Source organism: Drosophila sulfurigaster, chromosome 2R, assembly GCF_023558435.1.
Source record: "Drosophila sulfurigaster albostrigata strain 15112-1811.04 chromosome 2R, ASM2355843v2, whole genome shotgun sequence".
NCBI classification, from domain to species: Eukaryota; Metazoa; Arthropoda; class Insecta; order Diptera; family Drosophilidae; genus Drosophila; species Drosophila sulfurigaster.
Genome location: NC_084882.1, coordinates 25,180,114 through 25,203,871, shown reverse-complemented (window position 1 = coordinate 25,203,871; position 23,758 = coordinate 25,180,114). Strand labels below are relative to the sequence as shown.

Below are 23,758 nucleotides of genomic sequence, written 5' to 3'. Positions count from 1 at the left end.
ACCGCTTCAAGTAGCAAAGGCCAGGTGGCAACGCCGTAATGAATTTAGCGTCAGCTGATTTTGTTGGAGTAATCGTCTATCGTTATCGAGTTGCAAGCTAAAACAAAAGCAACAACGTTTCTAGTTACTTTTGGTTAATTATTAAAATAGTTGCCGTAGTTAATCGTGTTCAATAAAAGTGTTGTGCGTGTTAGAATAATGAGAAATCAGCTACATAGTGACAACTGAAGAAATCCGATAGATTACCGGTCAAGTTAACAAAAATAGTGAGAAATGTTGTAGTTGTAGTTCTGCACAAAGTGAGGTGATGATACCACAGCGGCCGCTCAAATGAGTCGTTGTATATGTTATTTTTGGACGACAATTTAATAAGAGGAGCACAACAACAACACCAGCAGCATGGAAAGCGATCGATTATGCATCAGGCTAGACAATCCAGAGCGCATTTTTTATGCCGGCCAAGTGATACGCGGCGAGATTTGGATGAATCTCAATAAGCGAACCAAAATTCGAGGTAAATTTGAATAAATGCTGTTATTGTATGAACATGTATCTCATCATTTCACAAGCACAGCTTGCATCATGAGTGAGTCAGGCAGGCGGGTACTGAGCTCAATTTCTGTGGTCAGTAGTGAACTTTTTTTCGTGATTGTTTTGCCCATTGTCATCGCTGGTTTCGTTATGGCCGCATTGGCATAAACAAAGAAGATGCTTGACAGCAACAGAAAGCCTGCAACAACAAAAGCGCAACGCAGCCATTATACATTGACGTTTGCTCTTGGATTGTGTGATATTTCGATTGCAAATTCTTTAAATTGTCATTCATCGATAGGCGTCCAATTGCTCACACTCGCAGAAGCCAATTGCACTTTTTGTTTTTGGGGTCATTTGATTCAGGAAATGCTACGCGCGGTTTCATTGTATAGTATGTGTGTAAATTTACGCGTGTATGTGTATGTTTGCTGGGCGGGGGCAGGTGTAGTGTACGACGAGTAACTCTAACTGTGTGTGCAAGTGTGCGCAAGTGTATGTGTGTCACAAATGCCGTAATATTGGTCAAAACACGATGAGAGCTTTTGCTCTCAATACAGTGCTGCATAAAATAAGACGCTCACTTAAAAGCATTTTGTATCTCACCAAATCTATGCATGTATTACACAATTCAATGTTTATTCTGCAAGAAGCTTAAAATATTGTTTTGATCTTTAAACAGCTGCTGTATGTTGACACAGTTGTTAAAAAAACAGCTGACTATTCAATATCAACGAAGCAATTGTGATTTGTTGACATTTGTTTAATCAGTTGGGGGCTGTATTCCATATCTGATGCTCATGTGTGGCGTCCGTTCATCGTGAGAGCCACAAGAGTATGGCGCCTTGCTATTTAGTTCCAAACTTCGTTAACATTTATGGACCCCAATCAGTGTATTTTAAAATCACACTCAATTGAGCGCTACTTCACTAGTGTGCGTGACGTTGTGAGCTCTCTCGCGTACGTGTGAAACTGAGAGAGCAGACAAGCAAATGTGTAGAGCGCAACACTCGTCAGTGGTTGTAGCTTCAACTAACAATGCCCTACATCATAATGTGGAGGGCATTTGTATACGATAATATAGTGCCCAAGAAGCCATAAAATCAAACACTCGGAGCTGTCATGTTGTAGTATTACGAAGTCCAAAAATAGTTTTTTGCCATATCAAAATCAGCAGCAACATGTTATCAGTGGGTAATATAAAAAACGATTTATTATCAGAGCACCAACTTAGGAGCGTTTATACAAGTACAAGTATATATGTGTATATATATAATATTCATATCAAAACAAAACACTTTTATGAGGGGAATGTTTTGGATGGCTTTACGTTGCCAGCCTCGATGTCAATTACCAATGATTTTTGTATGTATAAGTTGTAGAGAAAATACATTTGTTTGGAACCGTCTAATTTGTTGATTCGATTCTAATTTGTAAGGCTTCGCAATTATATTTGATTAGTTCCAATGAACTCCTAACCCCCGTCCTCCTGCACAATACATATTTATACATTCTTATATATATGTATATTGATTTGCCTTAATTGAACACATCTCATCTTCCTTATAAGCATCAGCTGCCTGCCTATTCATAATAAAACATTTGTGCACATATTTAATTGAACTGTCTTTCTAGTTTATATAATACCCTATTTAACCCTTGTTGACCTTGTCCTTAAGAAAGCGTTCGACGCGTGGCCATATTTCTTTAGTTTCACGACCCTTGAACGTAGTTACCAGACCACGTTCTCCGTACCAAGCCAAAACCGGACCCATTAGCTCATCATAGAGCTGCAAACGCTTGGCTACCACTTCGGGTTTGTCATCTTCCCGTTGTGTTAGTGGTTCGCCCGTAACATCATCTTTGCCCGGCACTTTAGGATCGTTAAAGCCAATGTTATAGACACGGCCCGACGGTGCGTGAATCCAACGATGTTTCACTCGTTCAATGATCACATCGTGTGGAATGTTTAGATCAATAACAGCGTTAATCTGACAGCGTGCCGACAAAATATCAGCTTGAGCTCCATTACGCGGAAATCCATCCAAAATGTACGACTTGTTGCCCACCTCTGTAATGCGGGCGATCATTGTTTTTGTCACTATCTCATCGGGTACCAATTGTCCGGCGGCAATGTAGCTTTGTGCCTTTTTGCCGAGATCCGTGTTTTTGATAATATTCTGGCGCAGAATGTCGCCTGATGAAATGTGCAGAAACCCAAATGTTTTCACAATGAGTTCCGAGATTGTGCCTTTGCCTGACCCAGGTGCACCGATTATCACAGCACGAAAGATTTTTGTATACATTTTTATATAGTGAAGTGGTTGGATTTGTGCTGCAAGAAAAATAAAAAAGATTATAAAGTTAAGAAACAATTAAACTCTTTCGTACTTAGTTGTTATTTGTGTTTGCTGATAATATATATCCCCTTATTTACTTACATATGTATGTGTATATGCATAGTATTAACTACCTGGGGCAATTATTTTGCAATAGTGTAAGATAAGAGCGATCAAAGTCTTCGTTGTTGATTTTAATATGAATCAATATGGAATTTTTGTGTTCGATAGTATTAAATATGGAATCAGCTTATTTTTAGATATCACATATCTAACATTTTTCTTATAATCTATAGTATAGACTATCAAGTGATAAGCGCTAACTAATTTATGCCACATTTTGATTACAATTCGTAATCGCAATAAATTCATTTTTATTTTTCATTCATTTGACTAGGGAAGAAATCATTCGGCTGCTGAGTGGCCATAAGACCCACATGGCAACTGAAATTGTAGCGCACCAACAATAACAACAACAAGCGTGGCTTTTTTCAAGTTCTTTGTCTTCATGTAGCCAGTAGTTGTAGTTGTCGCTGTACTCGTTGTTGTTGTTTTTGTGGGTGCGCTCTTATCGTTCAAAGTCCAAACAAAAGCTACGCCAGCCGCGTGTTGTTTTTCCTTTTGCATTTTACTCTTTTATTCGCAATTTTTTTGTCTCGTCTAGCACATATTCTGCTTGTTGTTGTGAGAAAACTGCAACGCTTATATAAAATTTGGCAACACCAAAAATGTTTTACTGCTTTTTCACTTACATCGCAAACTTTTTATAGTATTTAGTATGAGAATGTGTGTGTGTGTGAGAAGTTGATTCGTCTTCTATATTTATCGATTTATTTAATTAAATTTTAGCACCCGTACTAATTACAATAACTTGTCGCGGTTTTCGAATTTTAAATCAAAGTCTTGCGCGCAACCAATATTTACACACTAACACAGCAATAACTACATAGGCCAGCCAGACACACACACATTCCCCCTTAAGCGGGCTCCACAAAAAGTTACTTCTGCTGTTGCCGGCAGGCAAATATCAACTGAATGGCCGAGGGACGCTTTATCTGAGGCTGCCTTTTTTAAGTTCCAGACATTTGATGCGTAGCACGCTCACGATTTGTAGTTGGAGCCACAACAACTGCATATGGTGCACACACACACACACACACACAAGCATTCGTCTTGCTCTCATTCTTCTCGCTGTCTCTCTCGCTCTCTAGCTAGCAGTTTGTTGTCAGTGTATTTGTGAGAACTATTGTGAATAGCCGGTTTGAGCATTGAGAGAGGAGCGAAGCACGCGCTTTGGTATAAATAGAAACACACAGACGGACTTACATGTGTACTGTGCGTGTAATTGGTTAGGAAAATAACAAACAGTATCATCTGTTGATATCAGTTTTGTCAAATACCCTGTAAACAAAAAACCAAATGGCGATTTTATTTATTTAAATCATTAGCTATTGACTTCTATAATAACACTCACGCATTTCCCACACACCTATCAATCTTTTGAGAGATTGTAAATAAAAATAATAATTTGCCACCCACTAATGTGTTTTTGTTTGATATTAATAACAATTGCATTTTAGTACGTTTAATATTTTATGCATGCAAACCATGCAAATTGCTTCGAAAGCATTCTTTATTTTGGTGTTCAGGTTTGTGTTGCAGCTTTATATATATAGTTCAGAGAAGGGTGTGCTTGGGGGGCAGATGGTAGATACTTATTACATTTCGAATGAATTTTCAAGTATACATATTCTACGTACATAAGTAGGAGAGAAAAACTTAACACTGGATATATCCACAGATTTTGTTTTTGGGATTTCTACATTTCTAGGCAGTATCACTAGATGTGTTATTTGTGGCTTCTCGTTTGTTTCTTACTATATCCTTATCCTTATCGCCTTCGATAATACCCTGTTTGCGTTCCTTTTGTGCGTGTTCCTTGATCATCGCCTCCATATCCTCGACGAGGGGTTCCTCTTCGCCCGGTGGCCGCAATTCCTCCTCGGGCGTATAGCGTCTGCCATTGTTCCGACTGTTGTCCACAAAATTGTTCCAACGATGCTGGAAACGTCCACGAGGATATCCACGTCCACGACCACGTGGCTGGTAACGCGGTGGTCCTCCATAACGTCGAGGACTGATGCTGCGCGAGCGTGTGCGTCGATAACGTTCCGATGGAGATGGTGTGCGACGAGGCACAAACGGTGATGGCGTGCGACGTGCCGCAAATGGCGATGGACTGCGTCTGGAGCCAAATGGTGAAGGCGTTCGCCTTCCTCCGCGGACAAAGGAACGCGAGCGAGAGCGTCTGTCGCGTGTCTCAAAGCGTGGCTTAAACCAAGCACCACCACCGCGTCCCCTATAGCGCGATCCGCCGCCATAACGTTGTGGGGAATAGCTGCGACTACGACTGCGCGAACGTGAGCGTGGCGTACGTCGTCGTCTTGATCTTGAGAGACGTGAATGACTGCGACTACGACTGCGGCTGCTGCGGCTTCGGCTGTGTGAGCGCGGGCTGCCGCCGCGTCGTTTTGAAATACGTCTGCCTCGTGAACGACTGCGACTGTTGCGACGTCGTGGCGAACGACTGCGACTCCTACTTCGACTGCGGCTGCGACTCTGAGAATGGGAGCTCAGGGGCGTGGCCAAGCGCAGCAGACCAAATTTGTCCATTTGCAGCGGGCGCTTCTTGATTTGAAAGGAAAGTTTCTGTTGCTGCTGTTGTTGTTGAATATTGGGTTTGACATCATGGAATTTGGGCGCAGGCGGTGGTTGCTCATCATCTGTGTTGGCTGCAGCAGCTGCCGCTGCAGCATGCTTCGAGGTGCTTGGCCCCATCATGACATCATAAGCAGATATCGACGATGGCTGCTTGCGGTTTGTGGTTATTGTTGCAGAAGGCGGTGGTGGCGGCGGAGTTTCCGAGCGTTGTTTCCGCTTAAAATAGTGTTTGAGTTGTGATTTGAGTTGGTCATCGCTGGTGCTTGTGCTGACGAGCCTGCAAAATGTTTTTGTTGGGGAAACAAAGAAAGAAAAGGTAGTAAAATGCACAGTATATGAAATAAACTCACTTAGCATACTTATCCCGGCTAAAAATTCGTCATGCATTAGAGAAAAGCACAAGGAGATTGATTGAATCAATAAAAGCTGAAAGGGCCAACGACTCTAGATCAAATGTTTGTTTATTGACATGCAACACTGCAACTAAACAAATGATCTAGGGTATCATATGGTCACTCAAGTTTACCTGAATGCCTCGGCGTAATCAATCTTTTTTGAGCATTTCCAGCGCCGCTTCGGTTGCCGTCAGCCATCCACTTTCGTCCGATGATTTGCTTTTTGATTTTTTGCTGTTCTTTTTCTGACCTTTGTCCTTGTCCTTCTTCTTTTTCCCCTTCTTTTTCGACTTTTTGTGCTTGCTGGCATCGCGCAACAGTTTGCGCACACTGCTCATGGTCTCATCATCATCCAATTTAAATTCATTAACCGCCTGAGCATCGCTTACAGCGCGTTTATCCTGTTCGATGGGCAAGTAGGATGATTGATTGCGCGATTTGCCGGCTAAAATGTATTTTCAATAGATGTTTTGGGTTTTTTTTGTGTTCAAATACAGTTGGAGTAATTTCCATGATACTTACATTGATCCTCGCTGTCCTCACTGCCACTCGATGAGCTTGAATCATCCGAGGAGGCGGCAATTGTCACTGTAGCGCTGGCACTACTTGATGGTAAATGAAGCATCTCCGATGAATTGCCCGCTTGTAGGGATGTTAACAAGCTGGAGGAGGCAGCGCTTGAGGCGACAGCAGCAGCTACTGTTGGTCGCTGCTGCAGTGCATCGAGGGATATGCGTGCCTGCTCATGCTGTGGCAATAGATTCAAGCAATCGCTGTAGGCTTTAATGGCATCGGGCAGACGATTCTCTTCCTCATAGCTGCGTCCGAGTGCGACCAACGTTTCGCCCATATATTTACGCGCATTCACATGGTATTTATTCAACAATAGCGCCTTTTCAAAGTCTTTGAGACCCTTTAAGAAACTGCCGCGATTCGCGTAAAGCGCACCGCGCGCCACCAAGCCCTCGACATTGCGCGGATCAATGTTTAGGGCCTTGTTCAGGCACTGAAAGGCCTCGACCTGTTGGCCATTCTTAAAGTGCTCAATGCCATCAGCCACGGAGCTGGATGGTTTCGTTTCCGATCGGATCGTGTGTTTGTGTGGGTTCAAGCGGGGTGGTTGTGGTGCAATGGACAATTATACATACAAATGTTGTTGATGCATATAACACGTGGGCTGAAAAGTCCCGGGCCTTACACATAGATAGTTTTATTGCAGTCACCTTTTTTCAGTTAATACAATCTTTCAGAAGACAGCTGCTAAAATTTCATGATGTTCTATTCATTAGTTTGTAAGTTATTGAGCCAAAAGTGACACTATTTTCGCAACAATGGATTAAATGCAATTTCATCTTACAAACAAGCTTTGGCTGTTATGGGGACTCCTCTCTATCAGAAACAACAATTAAACGTTGGTTTGCTGACTTTAAACGTTTAGAGACACCGATGATGCAGAACCCAGTGGACAAATGGGGAGGTCACACCAGAAAATATAAAAAATTCACAAAATCGTTTTGAATGATCGAAAATTAAATTTGAGTCAGTTAGTGATTCAAAAACATGTTGGCTTAATATTGCATGAGCATTTGACTATAAGAAAATCTCTTCAAAATGGCTGCCGCGTTTGCTCACTTTTGACCAACAACAAGAATGTGTTCATGATTCAATGACAGTGACAAAACTACTTGAATTTAACTTCGAATTGCTCCCACATCCACTAATTTGCCAGATTAGGCAACGACTTTTGAGGTCAGCAGTCCTGGAAAAATACTCGCCGATAAAAAATTTCGCACGATTGAAGAGATTATCACTGAAATTGAAGCCTATTTTGAGGCAAAAATAAATCGTTCTAAAAATTTATATTGAAATGTTATAGCGGCTCAATTCTTGATAAAGATTAAGTTGATGAGTAACGCCAATTTTGATCCAAAAAGCAAGTTTTCTTTGTCAGCCCGACTTTTCAGCCCTCTATGATCACGACTAAACTGTTTCAACAAACAAACTGATAACAGTTTGACCTGATAACTAGCACAGTCGTGATTAGAGGCTCAGCCAACTTACCGAAATGCCCATTGTGAGGCTTGTTTCTGTCGCAATTCGGGCGCATAGTCAGACTCCGGAAAGCCGACTTTGATATTTTGCATCAGCGTTAAATTCTCATGAGGCTGCAGTCCATTAAGTTGAAAGAGCACATCATAATTGGGATTCTCAAATTCCAGAGCAGCATTTAGCTGATCTTCATAGTGCAAAGCACTCGATTGTTCCACATTGTGCAATTGTCTAAAAAAAGGATAGCATTTAGTTATACACTAAAATATATAGATATATAGCACATACACATAGAATTTAGGGAAATCGCTTAGATCGCATAGTCCCAGTTTGACGTCGGGTGTCTTTTGGTATAAACCCAACATGCCCAGCGTTAAACGTTCCACATCCGCCGAGACATTGCAGACTTCGCAGCGTATAAAATCATTGACGGCAAAAGAACGCGGATTTCCCTGTTTGTCCAACGGCAATGGACCCCATTGGTCTTGAAAGATTATGGCCTAAAAGGAGCAGGAAATTATAACGATGATTGGAAGACTCAACGGGTTAACAAACCTTAATCGGTATATCAGCTAGATAAAAGTGCAGCGGCTCCGCAGTGCACAGAGGTTTCACCACAATGCGATTTGCATTAGACATGATCTTTTGCACTGTCGCACAAATGATGTCACCCTGTTTAAGTGCACCCATGCGATGTGCCCATGCCTTGCGCTTATCCTTAACATTCATGAAGTACTCGATGGGCGGTTGGGGTACAAAACAATTGCTCATTTGGGCCAGCCATGATTCCTCCATCACATTGCCCACAAGTTGTTTGTCATACAAATCGGGCGCTTTGCGTGCAAGGAACTGATGGATCTTCAAACGCTTGGCACGCTCCTGGAACGTGAAGTATTTCTGGCGCTCCTGATAAACACTATAATTGGGTTGTGTTAGATTTAAACGCCGCAAGTCTTCGACGCCGCGTTCATCGTCCCAGATCTTCTGCAATGGCTGCCCATGATAGCACAGGGCTCGTGCGATATAGTTGGCATTCATTTTGTGGTCCGACATTTACTGCACTTTCTGCTCCATTCGAAATTTTTCACTGTCTAGCTGTCCTGTAAAAAAAATGTTTGTAAAACCGCATGAAAAAAATGTCCGGCTCCGGTCAGAAATAATTGTTCATAAATACGCTTTTTCTCTGTGCTGCATTCAATTGTGCGTCACGCAAATTCTTCCAATTGTTGTGCATGTTTTTGCTCAATTATTTGTATATAACTTGCCTTATTTTAAATGCAGAAAATTAAATTAAATATATTCGACTGCTCCACAATGCGACGAAAAAATGATGTTTTTTGTTCAGTAATTACGTGGCAACTCTGGTTTTTCGTTTTTGCGGATGTCTCGATACTTATCGATATTATTGGGTTAGGCTCAGCCGCTTATTGGTCATTGCGATTTGTTAAATCCAGGGTATCAATTGGAAAAATTAAGTAGTTGATTAAATATTCAAATTTGTAAATTTTTTATTGTGAATTATTGATTATTGAATAAATGGTTTGATGGCAAAATTAAAAAAGATTTTGCGTCGATGTGTGACCACAGGCAACATTTTTAAAATATGCCGGTGCATATACCGAAAAACAAACCCTGACAGTATTTTTATTTCGTTAACTTTCTTCGTTAAGTTGGTCTTCGTTGAAATAGCGAAGACAGCGTTGTGTTAGCGAGAACATAAACCCCTGTGACGTGATGACTAGTTCGTTACGTTGTACACTAGATGGCGCATTTTTGCTTACCGTTTTTAATTCAAAATGTATTTTGTGAACTTTGCAGCTATCAAAATCCAAGTAACTGGTAAAGGCAAATGCAAATGGATGGAAATATTACGCAAAAACTCCAACAACAATGAATACACACGCAGTTTATTTTACACAAGCAAAGAAATCTACGAACACAGCGAAACACCGCTTCCAGAATTTGAGCCCAACGGGGTGGAGTTATCGCCCGGGGAACACACATTTATCTTTAATGTGGCGCTGGGCCGTCAGCTACCCTCCAGCTTCAAAGGCAGTTACGGCAGCATCAAGTACAAGATGCGCATTCTAATTCAAAGACCCTGGACATTCAATGAACGTCATACCATACCATTTACGGTTGTGAAGAATATGCCATTGCCGGCAACATATCGCAGCAATCCCACGCCACTGGAGAAGCAAATCACAAAAACAATTAGCTTGTTTGGCACACGGCCCATTACCATGGTGGCATTGCTGCCCGAGGACTTTGCAGTGCGTGGTGAGCCTTTGCGCATTTGTGTTACGGTCATGAATAACAGCACAACCAATGTGGAGAAGCTGCGCTTCAAGTGAGTACCGATAACGATAACAGACAATCGAAGTCAGCTTAATCTATGCGATAAAAAAATACTACATAGATTAAAATACTATACTAATAAATCGTTAAATTTTGAATCTTCAAGAATTATTTCGATTTTGTATTTATTATTTGTTTATTTTTTCACATGATTTATTTATGATTTCTTATATATTTTCGTGCTATCCGCAGTTAAATGAATTACTTTACTTTTCATTTAAATGATAAAGCACTGATTATATTTAAAAAATATTTTTTTACTCATTTTAATTTGAATTTTCATATTTTGTGCTTTCAGCGTTTTACAGTATATCACCTACTATAGCCATGTGCCGTTGCGGGTGCAAAAGGTCGAGTGCATTGGCATTGCCAGCAAGGAGACGGGCTCGGTTCACAAAAAAGAGCGAGCGCAGCTTTGCCCACGAGCTGCTCATGCCGGACACGGCGCAGCCAACAGATCAAGAGTACAGCGGCGTCATAACTATTTCGTATGAGCTGCGCGTAGAGGCTGTGCTGCGTGGCTTCTTCAAGAATCTGGTGCTTAATTTGCCCTTCAAAGTCTATTCCCAGGACTCGTCCACAAGGCTAGGCTCTGTTCGTCCATCGCTGCCACCGCGTCCTGACAATGGACCGCCTGGTCCGGATGATATGTCGACCCCCGTTACCACTGGTGGTAATCCATTTGAACCAGCCGCTGCCACACTTGTCTATCCCACGCTAGACTCTTCCATTGGCTCGCCATCGCATTCATCGCAGTACAGCGAATGCAGTTCCATGAATTCCACCACATCGGACTCAACATTGAGTCCGGCTGTTGGTGGCGTCGAGCTATCCTATACATCGGGCTCGCAGTCTTCGCAATTTGGCAGCCCGTCGGCGCGTGCCAGTTTGCGCAGCAACTGCAATGTGCCCTACATGCCTTATTCGTCCAGTCCGATGATGGTTCAATCATATCCACCGTTAGCACATTATATGCCTGAACCTGTCAGGGCATCCGCCGCGTCACCAGCATATACTTTTTTGGCCGAACATGTCCAACAGACATCACCAGCAATCTCAACATCTGGATCGTATTCATCGTCACGTCAGCCACCAATGTTGGCCGAAGAAGTCCTAGAGACAAGCGTATCGCCAGCACCTCGAGCTGCCAGCGGCTATACTCAATTGCCATCCACCTCAAGGATGTCCGGACCGCATTCATTGCGTAAGTTCTTTGTGCGGAGAGCATTTTCTTGACATCCATAGCCAATATAAAACATATTCTCTCTATTGCAGCTCCATCGTATGATGAACTCTTTGGCAGCGCCAATGCACCCCCGGAGTCACCAAAGTGAGCTGCCCCAAGCTGTCTCATCTCATAAACACACACACACTCGTAATCGTAGTTTATGCCGCCCAGTTATATCTAAGCTTTTGCATAGAATCAACGCTTCAGGTTTACTTTAGAGAGCTTACAACAAACGCCTAATCTCGAGTTGTGCATCTCAACATATTTATTTAAAAAACAAAGCAATCCGATCAATACAACAATATGTTGTAAAATGACTCACAAAATACGTGCATAAAATAAAAGAGAATTATTTTAATGCATTTGTCTGTAAGATTTAACACACATCAATTGCACAAAGTTGATCAATTAATTTGCGCTTTTGCTGTTCTTTAGACTTGTTCTGTTTAACGCCAATCTTGTGTTCGCATCGCGTATTTTTGAAAAAGGCGTGCAAGCAACAGACTTTCGTATTCTTACCAAATTAGTTATGAAATTAATTGCGTAGGCTCCAATTCTAAAAAGAGAAAAACACTAGACTCATTCAATTGTATTCGAATATTTACAAAGGAAATTTAAACGAATTTTACACAATATCGTTAACTAGATTCGCATCAATTTCATTTATACATATGTTCTTTTTTCTACTTTTATATTGAATCTCGCACGTTTCATTAATTTCGATATTGTGTTGAACATTACTTTACTCAATTTACAAAAAAAAAAAAAACACCATGACTTTGAAAAAGTTACTTTTCTATTTAAGCGTTTTCTAAAGAAACAAAATCAATTTCGAATATATTTTCTTTCGATTTATCACAAGAAATCATATATTTATTGAACTTATTTATTTTTGCACCTCATAAACTTTTTGTGCGTTCTGAAAAGCACTCTTGCATAAATTGCACAATTTTAATTCGATATTAAGATACTAAGAAGACATGTTTACATATTTACTCACAAGAAGCTCTAAATCATATGTGTACTTATCGCAAAGTTAATAAGTATTGATCGATATGATATATATTTTTTTTGTGTGTGAAAGAATCTTGCAAATATTATTGTAAACGTGGTCGTATACGTAATATGCGTATGCAATGAGAATATTTTAGTTAGTAAGTGCACAAATCAAATCGCAACATGAATGATTTCTTTAAGGTGCTTTATATTATTATTCAGTGAATATTTTTGGAGAATTTTTTCATGATTTTAACAACGCAATGAAACCAATAAAATGTTATACTTGAAAAACAAATTTACAGTATTTTTTTGGAGATAAGCTAAAAGGTAACGTATTGTTCTCCCAAAATGCAATCTAGCCAAAAATGAGAAAGGTGTGTTGGATTGTGCTGTGTACGTGTTAAATTACAATTTCAAGTGCTTGACGGGCAGTGTGTTAACGTCTTGCTTCGCCTCTTCCTCAGGCAGCGGCAACTGGCAACTGGCAAGTCGTTGGCTCTATAAACGTGTGCGGCTTTTGCAACAAGAAACGGAAGTGTTAAGTCAGCTGTAATTGTTTTCCTACTTTTTGTTTCGACTCTCAAGCAACAACAACGACATTGGCGACGACAATTTAGTTTCCCCCCGTTCCCGTCTCCGGCTTTCCACTATTTCCACTGGCTGTAGTCTGAGCAACCATAAATTATATTTTTTGTGTTCGCCTCATACTACTTAGCAGTACCACATGGTCTGCTGGTATGTACAACTACATGTATGTATGTATGGAGGATGTAACAGAAGGGGTCGCTGCATGGGAAGCGGACATAAACAAAATTGTTAAATAATAGCGACATTTAACGGAAGTGTAATGCCTTTCATTCAGGGCCTAACAACACGCGCGACAAACGATCTGGCTCTCAGCACTCTGCAGCTCTCTGGTTTTATGTCAAATTATAGAGGTGTTAAGGGCGCACGACGCTTGACGCACGACGCACGTGGACTGGTCACGTTGAGCAGTCCACCTCCCACAACCTCCTCGTTTCTTGTTCTCTCTCTCCCTCTCTCTCTCTCTCTCAACTTGCTGTCCACCCCTTCGAGGCTCTTTAATGTCTTAATTCATTCCAGTTGTAGCTTTGCTTTTTAAACACAAACACAATGCGAGTCAAGCTGTAACTGTAATTTGTGGCTTATGCCACGTAGCAATAAGAGAATTCAATGCTTTGATTTTTGCCATAAAAACGTGACACTAGTGTATATTAAGTATACGCCATGTGTGTGCCAAAAAGATGTTACACTATCAGCACGCACGTAAATCATCAAATTGTATTTAAATTCAATAAAATTGCAAATGTAATTAACTCGTAGTTGAGTACAAATTCAAAGTTTCTTTTAAAAAATTGTCAATTCAAAAAATCCTTTGTCTCGTTTGCTCTGATTCCTTTGATTTTTCTCATCTTTAATGTTTTATCTCCGCATCAGAAGTTTATATCATAACTTATGTTATTAACCTTTTTTTAACTTATTTAAATTGTATCATATTTGTAAGTTTATTACAACCCAAGCCCTGCCAAAGGAAATATGCCTCTGTGTTTTTGTGTGCGGCATGTGCCAAAGCGTAGAAGAACTTGGAGTCAAAACTTGGGGCACAACAGGCCCTCAGCTGGGGCACGGAGTGGAACGCAGCTGGGCAGAGGGAGAGAGGCAATGAAATTAGTTTATTTGGCTGGAGCCAAAGCGAAAGTCAACAATGGGGAAAATGAAAGAAATTGGGCAAAGTGAAAAGCATATTGCCTAATGCCAAATAACCAAATCAAAACTAATCGAGCAGAAGTTACTGCAACTGCTCTGTGTTCTCCTTTTTGCCTCACTGTGCCATCATCATAGCAGGTGGTGACTTCCTGGTGGCTGGTGGCGGGTTGCCCGCAGTGAAAATGGTTTTAAATTGCCGCCTGATTGTCTTTCAACTTGACTCACACTTGTGGCATTTGCCACTGGTCACGGACTCACCACTGTCCTCCTCCCCTCTGCTCTTTCCGTTTCCCTTGCTCCATTTCCCAATCTCTTTCTCTCTCTCGTTCGACTGAATGGTGACTCAAATTTAATCAAGCGCACAAATTTTTGCACGTACGTATTTCTATTTCTATGATATTCAATGGGCGGCTTCCACTTTTTTGGTATTGCCAGTGGTCCAGCTGTTGATCACATGTGTTGCTCCTCCTTCCTCCTTCTCCTCCGCTTTAGTTCACTCAACACTAGTTCCCTTTCTTTTCTGTTTTCTGTCTGTCAGTGTGAATGGGCGTGAAACGAACTCCGTCCATGACTTGGCCCAGGCAACAGTTGCCAAAGACTGCGACCCTTTTGTCATTGTTGCCCCAGCTCGGTGGCAAGGAGGCGACACCAGCAGCAGTCGCTTCATTAAGAATTTTTCTTGTTGTTGTTGGTGTTGCTTTTGCTGTTGTTGTGGAGCTCAAGCTGTGCCGGATTGTGTAAAAGTTGCATCCGAAGTTTTTGATTGTGGCTTACACTGTCCACAATGTTAGCTAAATTGAGTAGATTTCACAGTTTGTGCTATTTAAACTCTTTAATATAATTTTATTTAATGCCATATACAAAGATTAGCTACATTTGCTTATTATAGCATACTTTTTGGGGCAAAAATAGTTTGACTTTTATTGTATGTAGAGCTTGCTTGCTATATTACAGTAATTTTCTTTAACTATTTGTTGACATGTATTAAAATGATACATTTATTTTGATATTTATTTATGCAAATAATAAATGACAAATTCAGCGCAAAGAATCTTGAGCTATTATTTATAAATTGTAGTTAAATGAAAGGTTTCATTTGGCTGGAACCGCAATTCTAATACTTTGTTGCCAAATAAGTTGTGCAATGCCAATTTTTGACACAGTTGCTGACCACTTTCGTGGGTTTTCTTTGCAGCAATTTGTTGTACGTACCACACACGCACGTGCCTGCCTCATGCCCCATGCCCCATGTCCCATGCTCCGTTTACTTGCCACACACACGCTCGTACAATATGTTGCAATTTCTGTTAATTTTGTTATTGAGACACGTTCGCACGAATTGCGTCACAGCTTGTGAAGGATGCTGTTCAAATGCAGCAGCAACGACTGTTTACATGAGCATTGATATTGGTCTTCGGATCGGATTTGGGAGTTTGGGATGGCGATGGGAATGAGCCAGATGGGGTTATGGAATCTTAAGGCTGAGCTGATTGATGTACTTTATGCTATGCTGGAGTTGTATTTGCAAACAAGCCACAGCAAAAGCTTGTGGTGAGCATATTATTTCATAGCCATAGCCAGCCATAGCCATAGCCATTGCTAAAGCCAAAGCCAAAACGTCTTTTTAAAGAAATGCCAAAGCATTGGCCGGTGCTCAAAAGGCCACAACAAAGCAAATGCCATGCTAAACTAGCAGCCAACTTGAGCAGAAGCTAACCAGTTTATGCGCAGTTGAGCAATATTTTTTTTTGTTATTTCTTCTTCACAATGAACTAATTTCTCTTGCTCACATTGCGTATACGCAATTTATAATTGTTAAAGTTTCATTGAATCTAAATGTTTTTAAAGATTTCTTCAGCACATTATGCGAACATTTCATTCCATATTTTAGAATTATTTTTACTTATTAGTACTGAATGTTTCGAAATAAAAAGGGTATGAATAAGTCTGCCTCACACTGCGTTTTCAGCCATTCTTATTCTCCATTTGGTTAGCAGCTGTTTCCAGCTTAAATAGTTTTGAATAAAAACTTTTGCATAATCCATTGGCACAGGTTGCTCAATCAATAAACAAACTCTGATTAATGGCATAAAAACAAGTTTTACGTAAGCATTTACCGGCAATCTGTTTGGCTTTCACATCGTGCAAATGAAAATTATTTGTATTTGTTTATCATGTAAATAAATTAGTAATTAATGCATAAAAATCAACATAATTAAATTATGTTGCAGAAAACCAATAAATGTTTTAACATGTTGTTTGGCAATCATTATTAGCCGTTAAATGCTCATGCAATGAACACAAAAAAATACAACTAGGATTAACAAAAACATTTATATAAATTAACACCTCTTGTGTGGACATATGTATGGGGATTTTGCTCGTAAATTAAATTAAAGAGATTTGCAAATGATTTGCATAAATTAAAAAATTAATGCACAAAAAACAACATCATAATTTTTATTCATTTGTAAATGTTAACTTGTTCACTTTTAATCAAATCAAATTTCCTTTGTCATTGAATGGTTTGTTAGCTCTGCAATAAAATGCTCTATGCAAAACAAATACGAAAATTGCGTAATAATAAAGACAATTTATTGTACAGTTGTCTAAAAAGTTTACAAATTGATTTGATATGATGTAAATTTAAAGAATATTAAACTCAAATTAAATTGACCATAAATGTTATATAATTTAGCCGCTGGGAATATAGATTACAATTTGATCCAAAAATGATATTGTGCGATGGAAAAATTTGCTGTAATTTAATTGAAATTCAAACTGTTTTAACTTAAAACTAGACATACGCAAATATGTTAAAATATAACAAAATGTATTAAATTATTGCAACAATTGGCTTGAATTTCACTTTGCCAACTGGATCAAAAGACCGCAATGCAGGAAACCTAATAAATTAAGCAGAATAATAATTATTACTTGTTTGGTTACGCCACCAACAAACATAACATGCTACAATTGACTTAAATTCTATTCATCCTCGTTTTTGTTGAACTGATATACCACAAAATCTATATTGTGTGCGTATATTGAATTCCTTGCACTGAAAATGGGAAATGGTAAATTGACACGGACTAAATCAAATCAAATCAAATCAAAATGAAAGAGAAATGTTGTCAGGTTAAGTCAAATGAAATGCTTGCCATACTCTTGGCTAAGTTCGTGTCCACGTTGTGAGTCGCATTCTTCTTCTGTTATTGAAGCAACAGCAGCAGCAGCATCAGCAGCAGTTGGGCAAATGGCATTGTCAATGGTCAAAATTAATAGAATACAAATATGCAGAGTGACGCAGAAATGTTAACCAAGAGAGTTGATTAGTCAACCTGCCGCACATTTTTCACATTCACAATGCAAATTGATTCAAATATTGGCATTTAATTAAATGCAAACAGACGTTACCTGCTGGCCTTCCAAAAATGCTCTGGCCAGTTTTCCACAAACTTGGTCTTTCATTTATTGGCAGTAGATTTAGCTATACGTATGTATGTATTTATGTAGCTTCGGCTATTGGGATGTCCTTAAAGAACTTCATTAAAATGCCAACAAGGCTGCGCACAACCAAACCAAAGCACAGAAATGCCTTCTGCATTTCATTTTGTAAATTTAAATGGCAGTTGACAAAGCTAAAAACCCACAGCTCACACTCTTGCCTCCCTCCCTCCCTCGAACCATTTGGAGTCCACTTCAATGCTATGTAATTGTTGTCCAGGCTAGAAGGTTGTCTGAAGCAGCCCTGCAGTTATTTGCATTCAAATCGCAATTTTTGTCTCATTAGAAAGGCGGAGCGGGGGGCAAGGCGGACAACGATATCGTGGCCCTGAAACACCATGATGGCACCAACTCCCAACACTCCCGAAAACTCTCTCCAACTCCATGGGGCCCCAGACATTCTCAAGTACGTTGTCGCTTAAGTGTCCCAAAGTTACGCCGGCCACACGGCCAAATGAATGCCAACAAGTCAGCCAGTCATTCAGCTGGACAGCCTGTCTCCATCTCCATCTCCAAGTCTCAGTCTCAGTCTCGCTCTCGGTCTTAGTCTGAGGCTCATCCTAAGACCAAAGCGATGGCGATGGTGATGGCAATGGCAACGGCGCCGTTATCGCCTGTGGGCCTTAGTTTAATTTCACTCCAATTTTCATTGTACAATTTTCGCATTTTTCGATATGGCAGGAGGAAAAAAGGGGGCAAGGTCCTTCTCTGCTAAGGGTTGCTGCTGCTTCCACCACCACTCTCAACATTGCTGCTGCTGCTGCTTTGCAAACTGATATTGCCTTTTAAGTAAATCAATATCAAATGCCTCGGATTTAAGTTTGCCAAGCTAACGCAAAAAAAAAAAAAATAAAAAACAAACAAAAATTCAGAATAAAATTCAGAAAAGGGAATTCCATTTAAGCCAGCGCCGACAACTTTCTGCTCTTACTTCAAAAGCCGCAGCTAAAGCCTGATAATGATAAATATATACGAATTATAGAAGTTTAAAAGAAAATTTAATTTACTTTACAAAATATTCATATTAGCTAAGAGCTGCAATTAAAGTGATTCAAATGCCAGTTAAATTAATATTCTCAATCATAGTTGATCTGTCAGTCTTTTTCTGCTTTGTGGTAAAAATCGTATTAGTTTATTGTCTGCCTATATGTCAGATGTCGTCCTCTCTCTGCACGCTTAATAGCTTATGGCGTAGTCAAGGAGACCCAACTCAAAAAAAAAGAGCAGCCCATTCAAGGAGAGCATCATGCGAAATTTTGTGATGATGAATGAAAATTTTGTTATATTTTTTTTGGCGTTCGTGTGTGTGTGCGTGTGTATATTTTATGTGCGCGTTTTTAATTTTCCAAAGTGAAAAGCAAATTTGTCACAATTTCATTTGCTGTGTTATTGGATTGAGCCGCATTTGATGAAGCTCTGCTTTCATTATATACGGTTTGTCATTTTTTTGCTGTAGAATTTTCATTTTCATTTTTCTGTGTGTGTGTCTGTTTTGGTAGCGGTGCTCAAGTCGTTGTGTGGCTAATGCTAATAAATTATATGGCAGCTTTCAAATTGAAATCCGCGACGACAACTCAAACGAATTTAATTGAAAAACTGTTTTCGCCACGTTTTGCATATAAATCAGCCATTCAGTCAGCCATACAGTCAGTCATTCAGCCATTCAGGCAGCTGGCAGAGCAGGCAGCAAGCAGACCAGACCACCTCGTATATCCAGCTATAGCTTGTAGCCTTGGGTCCGACAAACAGCATTTGCATCCAGAAACAGCGCTAGAGAATCATACTAGCTAACTAGTGGTAGTTCTTGTTGTTGCTCTTGCTGTTGCTGTTGCTGTTCTTGTATTTTGTAGTAGTCGCCATATGAGTTTAGCCTAACGTTAGGCGCACCGCACGCCGTGCATTTGGGCAAACAAACGTGGACCATACGGGTCACTGCATATTGAGAGCGCAAGGGGATGGGCGGCGGTGGGTGTGCTGTGGTGGGTACTGGCCACGCCCACCTGACTGCGACAACATGCACAGTTTCCGCGCGCTTTCAATTAGTAATTTGTCAACGAATTTCAGTGCACAGTTTGTGCAAATTACGTACCCTCAAAAGAGGCAAAAAAAGAAGGTGGAGAAGCAAAAAGAAGAGGTGAAATTTATATATATGTATATGTTTTATATACATATATAGCCATACACTCACTCACTTGCATATGAAAAGCCGTTGTAATTCAATTGTGCGAGTTAGTTGGCAAAAAAATATATATATAAAGCAAAGTGAGAGAGAACTATTTTGTAGTTGGGAGAGAACTATACTCAACTACCCTGTACTTGTAATCAAAACTGTTTTCTGCTTTAATCTTCTCGTAGCTTGAACACCCAATCAATTTAGTTGACACCCATATACACTTTATATTTTCAATTGCAATTATAGGGTATACGAATATTTTTGCAAATAAAATGTCCTCTACAGGACCTTATGTCATTTAGCATATGATATCTTTTGAATGCTATTTTTTTTGTGTTTTTTGGTACGGCTGTTGTGCAAACATATAAACGAGATATTTATATATATCTTTCGCGATTTAATTAAAAATCTGTACAAAAACTGCGATTTTAATCCAGCACTTTTCGACTTTTTCCATAGGTTGCCATGGACTGTTGTTCGACTAGTGTTGGTTTTAGTAAGTTGACTGCAAAATTATACAAAAAATGCTGTCATGAAGTGTACAGATTTGTGTTGATTTTGGGGAGGTCAGTTACTTTGTTTATTAGTTTAAACAACATAACGTAACATATGTTAGATCGCAAGCAATGCATTTACAAATTTGTATGCCTTTTCTCTTCGCATTTCAGCTAATTTCTGACAAAGGAGAGAATTAAATGAATCGACCATTAATTGCGCATTATTTATCCACTTTGTTTACATTAGACTTCCCCTTACAACAAATGTACATATGTATATGTATCTCCTACATAGCTGAATTCCAGCAGACATTTTGGCGTGTGTTTTTTGTGTGCTGTTTTTGTGTTTTCTTTTTTTTTTGAACAACGAATTGACTCCCTGTGGGCCTGTTGGATATGCGGCTTTTAGCGTGTAAACATTATCACGGTCAACGGGTTTTAATTAGTGATTTAGCTGCAGGAAATGACGCAAGTCAAAGTGAATTTGAGAGCCCAACATTTTAGGACGTTCGCTTGCCTACTTTTAGGCGCATAATTTGTAAAAATATTTAACGTTAGTCGCTACACAGAAAATGAAGTGCAATTTTCAGGGAACATTTAATTTGATGGCAAACTTTTGCGCAACTCGATTTATACGTGAAATAGATGGATAATGGAGAATAATAAGCGAATGTAAAGGTATTCCATTGAGAGACTCATTATAATTGCAATTGGAAGAGAAATGCATTTTCCAAATATCGATATAACTGTGCAGTGCCCGCTATCCATAGTATAAAGCAGTAATATTATGACTGTGTGTCTGCAGGAAATTTATGTAACAGACAGAAAGCGGCATCGCCAACCCTATAAAGTATACATATTCTTGATCACCGTCAAACGTAGAAACGATATAACCGCGCCCGTCTGTCTGTCTGTCCGTCTGTCCGTCTGTCCATATGAACACTTAAATATCAGAGACTATAACAGATACAGCTATAATTTTGTTGCACTTCTTATTTTTGTTTAAAATTTTTGCATCGCCAACTTCCGCCTCCTCAATAAGAAAAAATTGAATAGCAAGCGAAATTTCGAAGCTAGATTTTTGGTATATATACACTATATTGCGATCAAATAAAAATTGTAGAAGTTATTTCAAATATACTTTTGTATGGCAAAGACCGCCTTACTTGCTTTGGCTGACAATCTCGTATATTTTGTAGTCTATGATATATTTTGAATAGTATTATATCAATATAACAAATATAGCCTACGTTATATTGTAACATTTTTTTGATATAGTTTTAAGAATATGGCTTCATTGCAAATGGGTATCGGATATCTCACAGTCGAGCTCATTTGACTTGTTATATTTAGAGCAGCATTGAGAGATAAATTCAAGTAAAATTTGATAGAAATATTAGTTTCTAGTCTGTTGGCAAAATAAACTTTTTCTACAGCTGATCAGAAGGGCGAAGGTAAGTATCACGAAATAGTTTCAAAACAAATATAAAGTTGCATTTTACTCTGTGCCACAGTATTAATCCATATGGGTAAAGTGCTTATTTATGTGCTTCCTTCGAGCAGTCAAAAGACTTGTTCCTATATTGTTGTAATAATGCTGAAAGAGGTTTTACTTATTTCTTTAGTTTTATGCGAAATTATGGCACATTAGCAGCATGACGTATTTATAACTTTTAGTTGCTGCTGCCTGGCAAAAGCAATAGCATGAACAGCAGCAACAGCAACAGCAACAGCAACAGCAAAAGCAAAGCGCCCCAAGGCTAACAATAATACTCGTATGCAACTTCATCAGTTGCACAACCACACACACATACATATATTTATGCATACACACACACACACAGTTGCATATGCACAGCTGCACCTACTCAAACAATATGAGGACGGAAGTAGCAAATAAAATTCAAATTTGTGCCAAAGTGTTTCATGGCCGGAGAGGAGCTACATGCAAATTCTCTGCAGTTGATAGTAAACGCTAATGTGAGCCCATGTAACTGTAACTTTATGTGTGTGTGTGTGTGTGTCAGTGTGTGTGGGTGTGCGCTTGTGTGTGACCGAGTGCTTTATGCGACTGTTGCATACTGCTGTGTGTGTGAGTGTGTGTAAGCGCGCGCGTGTTGGATGTAATAAATTTCACTCGCTGCGCTATTTTCAAGTCCCATATTGCCTTTTATTATACTCTTCATAGAAGGCATAAAGAGTGTCTTCGATTGTGCAAACGATAATCGAGGTTCATAACAAGTGAATGTAATTATGAACGGCAGTTTTAGAGCTGGTAAAGTTCGTATAGAATAGAAAATATTTTAAAGTTAATTGCATGGTATCTTATAGTCGTTGCTTTTGTTTATGCTTCGTTTTTCTGACAATGCCAACGAGTGTGAATTAGTATCCACATAAAGGTGTGGGACTTTGCCTGTTTGTATGCAATATTATTATGTTAATTATCTTTTGAAATTTCAATTGCAATAACTAGACAACTGCTGAGTTTAGCTTGCATTTAGAAATTATATTTAGCTGATTGAGTTTCATAGCACTGTTAATTGAATATGAGAAAATGTTATAGAAAATATCCACGGCAATTGATTTTCGGGTAATGATTGGGTCTGTATCGATTTACATTTTGTAGCATTAAAAACCAGCTAAAGCTGATTGCAATGGAATTTGACATGCTGTCCGTCAACATAGAAGAGCTCACATAATTGAGATTCAAGCGGCAGGCAAATGAATTGTGGCTATAAACATGATGCCAGATGGCGGCACTTCAAAGTCAGCTTATTAACGGTAAGCGCGGTATTTTGCGGCAACGGTGGCCGAATACGTTGGATATAGTGGTATATGTGTATGTAAGTGGTGTTCGGGATTCAGGTAAACGCAGATATGACTCTGGTACGCAGCTGCATATTAACAATAATTTCCCCAAATGTGTGGTTACGTTTAAGCCAACAAACGCCAAAAATGCGGCGCAATAATAATTTCCATTGGGGTATTGCATGAGTGTATGTGTGTATGTGTGTGTGTGAGTATGCGTGTGTGTACTATTATTAACATGTATGGTATACGCACACAAACCCGAAATGTCTGGCCAATATACACGGGTTATGCATATGTAAATATATCCTGAAACAAGAGCAACAATAACAACGTCAAATGTGCGAAACAATAATAATGGCAATGTGTGTGCGAGTGTGTGGGTGGGTGTGCGTATATGTGTGTGAGTGTGTGATTGTTTGCTT

At 39.5% G+C, this 23,758-nt stretch overlaps 3 protein-coding genes across 3 annotated transcripts; 1 reads left to right on the top strand and 2 right to left on the bottom strand.

Annotated features, from left to right (window-relative positions):
• The first annotated feature begins 75 nt into the window (after nucleotides 1-75).
• LOC133838946 (arrestin domain-containing protein 17) lies at nucleotides 76-12,915 on the top strand. Its single transcript, XM_062270222.1, is given in 5 exon segments — nucleotides 76-514; nucleotides 9,854-10,385; nucleotides 10,692-10,788; nucleotides 10,790-11,597; nucleotides 11,669-12,915. Coding segments are annotated over 5 exon segments (1,611 nt in total). The 5' UTR covers nucleotides 76-399; the 3' UTR covers nucleotides 11,728-12,915.
• On the bottom strand, nucleotides 365-3,904 carry LOC133838950 (GTP:AMP phosphotransferase AK3, mitochondrial). Its single transcript, XM_062270225.1, has 2 exons — nucleotides 3,623-3,904; nucleotides 365-2,866 (listed from the first exon to the last, which is right to left on the bottom strand). The coding sequence occupies exon 2, from the start codon at nucleotides 2,835-2,837 to the stop codon at nucleotides 2,184-2,186; it is 654 nt and encodes a 217-aa protein (XP_062126209.1). The 5' UTR covers nucleotides 2,838-2,866; nucleotides 3,623-3,904; the 3' UTR covers nucleotides 365-2,183.
• LOC133838945 (tetratricopeptide repeat protein 14 homolog) lies at nucleotides 4,455-9,404 on the bottom strand. The gene is given in 8 exon segments (XM_062270221.1): nucleotides 4,455-5,868; nucleotides 6,118-6,146; nucleotides 6,148-6,431; nucleotides 6,509-7,050; nucleotides 8,048-8,266; nucleotides 8,324-8,535; nucleotides 8,591-9,135; nucleotides 9,301-9,404. Coding segments are annotated over 7 exon segments (2,955 nt in total). The 5' UTR covers nucleotides 9,089-9,135; nucleotides 9,301-9,404; the 3' UTR covers nucleotides 4,455-4,697.
• Nucleotides 12,916-23,758: the final 10,843 nt, after the last annotated feature.